This window comes from Engraulis encrasicolus, chromosome 7, assembly GCF_034702125.1.
Source record: "Engraulis encrasicolus isolate BLACKSEA-1 chromosome 7, IST_EnEncr_1.0, whole genome shotgun sequence".
NCBI classification, from domain to species: Eukaryota; Metazoa; Chordata; class Actinopteri; order Clupeiformes; family Engraulidae; genus Engraulis; species Engraulis encrasicolus.
Genome location: NC_085863.1, coordinates 41,784,384 through 41,789,383, shown reverse-complemented (window position 1 = coordinate 41,789,383; position 5,000 = coordinate 41,784,384). Strand labels below are relative to the sequence as shown.

Here is a 5,000-nt window from a genome sequence, read left to right as displayed (position 1 = left end):
TGGGCTTGTGCCTGCTGCAGAACGCGCCATCAGGAACAAGCCCATTGCAGTACAATACAATACAATATGTATTTATATAGCGCAGTATCACAAGTATGAAGTTTACTCAAAGCGCTTTCCAAATACACATATGCATACACACATAAATATTTATGTATTTTTATTTATTTACGGGGAGTGCCTCTTGAGATGTGACATCTCATTTTCAATAGGGTCCCCGACATACATATTCCCACATTCACACACCAGCTCTGGAGGCTGCAGCACAGCGCCAATTGTCGGTTCGCGTGAGACAGTGTGTGCATGCACACACACACACACACACACACACACACACACACGCATACAATAGTCCTAAAAAAAGATTACTGTGGGAGCCAGTGTTGCCAGATGTGTCTGACCAAATCCCGCCTAAAAGCTTCAAATTGCGCTAAATTCCGCCCAAATCCAACAAATTACATTGGACTTCTATGGGCCAAAAACGGCTGGAAAAAAACGCCAAATGGCCAATTTCTCCCATTTTTACCCGCAGACGCTCATCCAAAGTAGCCCAATTGGGCGGGTGCCCGCCCAATTGGGCTACAAACAGAAGTCAAAGCATTCAAACATTCCCATTGGCTGTGGTCACTGACCTCTATACAGTCATTGGCTGTCGCAGCTTGTCGCCGAACCGCGTCATAGAAAGTTGAAAGGATTTCAACTTCAAACTGTCACGCTCGTCGCGCAAATCGCTCTAGTCTCCAGAATCGCTTTTGTCGCGCGACTCAATACAAAGTCAATTACTTCCGTCGCTCGCCTCGCTCTTGTCGCGGTAGGTGTATTTGTGCGGTATCTGTGCATACAGACAATGTGGAATGTCAAATGGGCCTATCTATCTTCTGCAATCATCTGGCACCTGGATTCCTTTGTGGATGGTGCACACCCCCAACTTTCAAACAGTTGTTTATGTCCAAATATTTTGTGCGCTCAATAACATTAACATGTATCATTCATCTCAGTCATCACACAATATACCGTAACACACACATCACTTACCTGTTCGGCACACACCATTGGCTATTCCTTTACCTAATAGAGAGAGAGAGAGAGAGAGAGAGAGAGATTAGGCTGGTGTACTATGTACTGAAACACTGTATGTATTTGGACATGTGAGCATTTCACACACACATACGTGCATATATGCATAGGCATATACACCCCCCCCCCCCACACACACACACACCCCACACACACATATATACATACTCACCAACGTCAGCCACCTTATTGAGCCAGTTCATAACTGTGGACAAACAGACAATTCAGATCAGCACCACTGCAAATATAGATGCTAATGTCATAAGCATTACATGACAGTGTCATGACAGGGTCACAACAGTGTCATGACGCAGCCATGGACGAGTCATAAACACTTTATGGTCATGAAAAAGTGCCATTGTTTGGGCTGCCTTTACAATTACGGAATCATGACAACAGTCATGCAATGTTTATGAAATTGACATAATGTTTATGACACAAACATGATTGCGTTACGGCACTGTTGTGACATGTCATACATTATGTATTATATATTATATGTATGACGCCGGCGTCAAGTTAAGTATTACCATATAGATCAACACTTATGTATTCTATATGAGTATATACAGAAGATTAAGCCTTATGTAGCCTATGAGGGACAGAATGAAGCAACCACATTTGAAATCTCAAAGAAAGAAAGTAAAAAACTCACCTTGAGTAGTCACTGGGGGATTCAGAGAGAATCAGGAATTGTTAATCTGAGTTTAAAATGTTTCATGAGATAGACAGACAAGCAGACAGACAGACAGACAGACAAGCAGACAGTTAGACAGACAAACAGACAGACAGACCGACAGGGACACAGACAGACAGACAGACAGACAGACAGACAGACACACAGGTATGTAGATGGGCAGACAGACAGACAGACAGACAGACAGACAGACAGACAGACAGACAGACAGACAAGCAGACAGGCAGATGGGCAGACACAGACAGACAGGGAAATTGTTGGTTTGTCTGGGACCACCCATGTAAAAGGGCCAGGTGCTCATGGGAGGTGGGAAGTGATCAATGGAAGAGCTGTGGGTGAGAGGAGGGCTGGCAGCCTTGGTTCTCCCCAGCACGTTGTGGACATACAGTACCGGTGCATGCAAGACCCATAACCAGAACCTTCCCCCCTCTCCTGCTGAACTATCAAGATGAGATGCTTGGACTACCTGGTATGGAGCTGAGCTATCACTTGGCCTTGCCACAGGTGAGCTAGCACTGGTCCCCCTGGGTCACATGACATGATAGCCAGCATAATATACTGTACATGTATCACGTTGATGCAACATATAAGCCTTCTCTGCAGACAGGGAAATAACAGTGTACCTGTTTAGACAATAAAGCCTCAGGGTTTTAGCATAGTCTGCAGGGTAACGTCTTATGTAACACAGACAGACAGACAGACAATCAGGCAGACAGACAGACAGACAGACTGAAAGACAGGCAAGCAAACAGACAGGCAGACAGACAGAAAGACAGATAGGGAAGCAGTCAGGCAGACAGACAAGCAGACAGACAGACAAGCAGATAGCTAGCCAGATGGGCAGGCACACAGACAGATAGACAGACACATGGACAGACAGGCAGGAAAGCAGACAGGTAGACATGTAGACAAACAAGCAGACAGACAGACAAGCTGATAGGAAGGCAGATGGGCTGGCAGAGAGACAGATGGACAGACAGACAGATAGATAGGCAGGCAGGCTGGCAGACAGACAGGTAGACAGGCAGGCAGACAGACAGACTAACAAACATACATACAAGCAGACAGAAAAAGAAGCAGACAGACAAGCAGATAGGTAGGCAGATGAGCAGGCACACAGACAGGCAGACAGACAGGCAGGTAGACAGCACACAGGTGTTCTTACCTCGCACATGCTCACTCACTATATTATCCTCCACCACTTTAGCTGCAAACACAAAGATAGATAGATAGATAGATATATAGATAGATAGATAGATAGATAGATAGATAGATAGATGGATGGATGGATGGATGGATGGATGGATGGATGGATGGATGGATGGATGGATGGATGGATAGATAGATAGATAGATAGATAGATAGATAGATAGATAGATAGATAGATAGATAGAAAGAGAAAGGCAGATAGAAATTCAGTCACATGACGCTCATCCCAAACTGTGGCATTACCACAGGCAGCCAGCAGAGGGCAGAGAGGAACCGTCCTGGCTACACAAGAGAGAGTGTGTGTATGAGAGCAGGATGAGACACTCACACAGATCTAAAGCCTCCTCCACCCCGTTCGTCACCAGGTCCATCACTCCTATGATACACACCCACATACACACAACACACAAACACACACACACACACACACACGCACACACACACACACACACACACACACACACACACACACACACACACACACACACACACACACACACACACACACATATATAAACACAAGACATACAACATGAAGTGTATCAGTCTGTACCCATTAAATTACATAACATTACACTAGACCTGGCATGACTGCCACCATGCTGTGAGATATACAATAATTACGTAAAATAAGAATCATGCACAAAAGGGCCTTACTGGTGAATGATATGCATTACAGTAAAGAATACATACACGCACACACACACACACACACACACACACACACACACACACACACACACACACACACACACACACACACACACGCACACACACACACACCTGCTGTATGTCGTCCTCTGTCGTAGTTCCCCTTCTGTTTGGTTTTACTTCGACGTTTGGCATCTAAGGAAACACGTGCACACACGCACACACACGCACACACACACACACACACACACACACACACACACACACACACACACACACACACACACACACACACACACACACACACACACACACACACACACACAATTAGTCTGATAGAAAGAATAAATACCTTATCAAACAGTTGTAAAGCCTGGTGACTGGCCTACTGACAGACTCATGTCAGACAGACCGACAGACAGATAGACAGATAGACAGAGAGACAGACAGACATACATGCAGACAGGCAGGCAGACAGGCAGGCAGGCAGGCAGGCAGACACAAAGACGGACAGGAAGGCAGGCAGGCAGACAGACAGAAAGACAAACAGACAGACAGACAGGAAGGCAGGCAGGCAGACAGACAGACAGACAGACAGACAGACAGACAGGAAGGCAGACAGACAGACAGACAGACAGACAGACAGACAGACAGACAGGCAGACAGGTGGATATAAAGGTGCCGTATGCTAAGGTAGAGCACTCACATGACAGACATGAGACAAACAAGCAGGCAGACAGAAAGGCAGGCAGGCTGACAAACAAGAGTGCAGACAGACAGACAGACAGACAGACAGACAGGTAGGCAGGCAGACAGACAGGCAGGAATGCAGACAAGGAGTACAGGAGTACAGGCAGACATACAGACATACAGTGGAGACAGACAGACAGACAGACAGACAGGTAGTGTAGTGTAAGTTTCGGTAGAGTAGAGTGCTCACACGATAGATAGACAGGTCAGACACACTGAGATAGATACTAGACAGGTAGACATACTGAAGCCTACTAACAGACTCATGTATCAGGCAGACAGATACAAAGGTGCAGTATGTTGAGGTAGAGTGCGTGCATGAGTGATGGATACAGACAGACAAACAGACAGACAGGCAGACAGGCGAGCAGACAGACAAGTAGACAGACAGACAGACAGACAGACAAACAGACAGACAGGCAGACAGGCGAGCAGACAGACAAGTAGACAGACAGACAGACAGACAAGTAGACAGACAAGTAGAGAGACAGACAGACAGACAAGTAGAGAGACAGACAGACAAGCAGACAGACAGGCAGACAAGTAGACAGGCAGACAGGCGAGCAGACAGACAAGTAGACAGGCAGACAGACAAGTAGACATGCAGACAGACAAG

General features: G+C 46.2%; 1 protein-coding gene and 1 long non-coding RNA gene across 2 annotated transcripts in view; both read right to left on the bottom strand.

Moving 5' to 3' along the window:
- LOC134452919 (uncharacterized) overlaps positions 1-1,284 on the bottom strand; it is a 4,181-nt gene extending 2,897 nt beyond the window's left edge. Inside the window, exons 1-2 of the long non-coding RNA XR_010035530.1 lie at positions 1,250-1,284; positions 1,036-1,068 (exon numbers count right to left, since the gene is read on the bottom strand). This is a non-coding gene — a long non-coding RNA (uncharacterized LOC134452919). The remainder of the gene's footprint in view (positions 1-1,035; positions 1,069-1,249) is intronic.
- A 223-nt stretch (positions 1,285-1,507) lies between these two features.
- The window catches only part of LOC134451848 (keratin-associated protein 10-4-like), a 3,969-nt gene continuing 476 nt past the window's right edge, over positions 1,508-5,000 (bottom strand). The window contains 7 exon segments of the mRNA XM_063202245.1: positions 1,508-1,537; positions 1,824-2,002; positions 2,464-2,806; positions 4,078-4,322; positions 4,357-4,536; positions 4,712-4,900; positions 4,903-5,000. The exon segment at positions 4,903-5,000 is cut by the window's right edge and continues 476 nt beyond it. Of these exon segments, the coding sequence (XP_063058315.1) occupies positions 1,508-1,537; positions 1,824-2,002; positions 2,464-2,806; positions 4,078-4,322; positions 4,357-4,536; positions 4,712-4,900; positions 4,903-5,000 (1,264 nt within the window).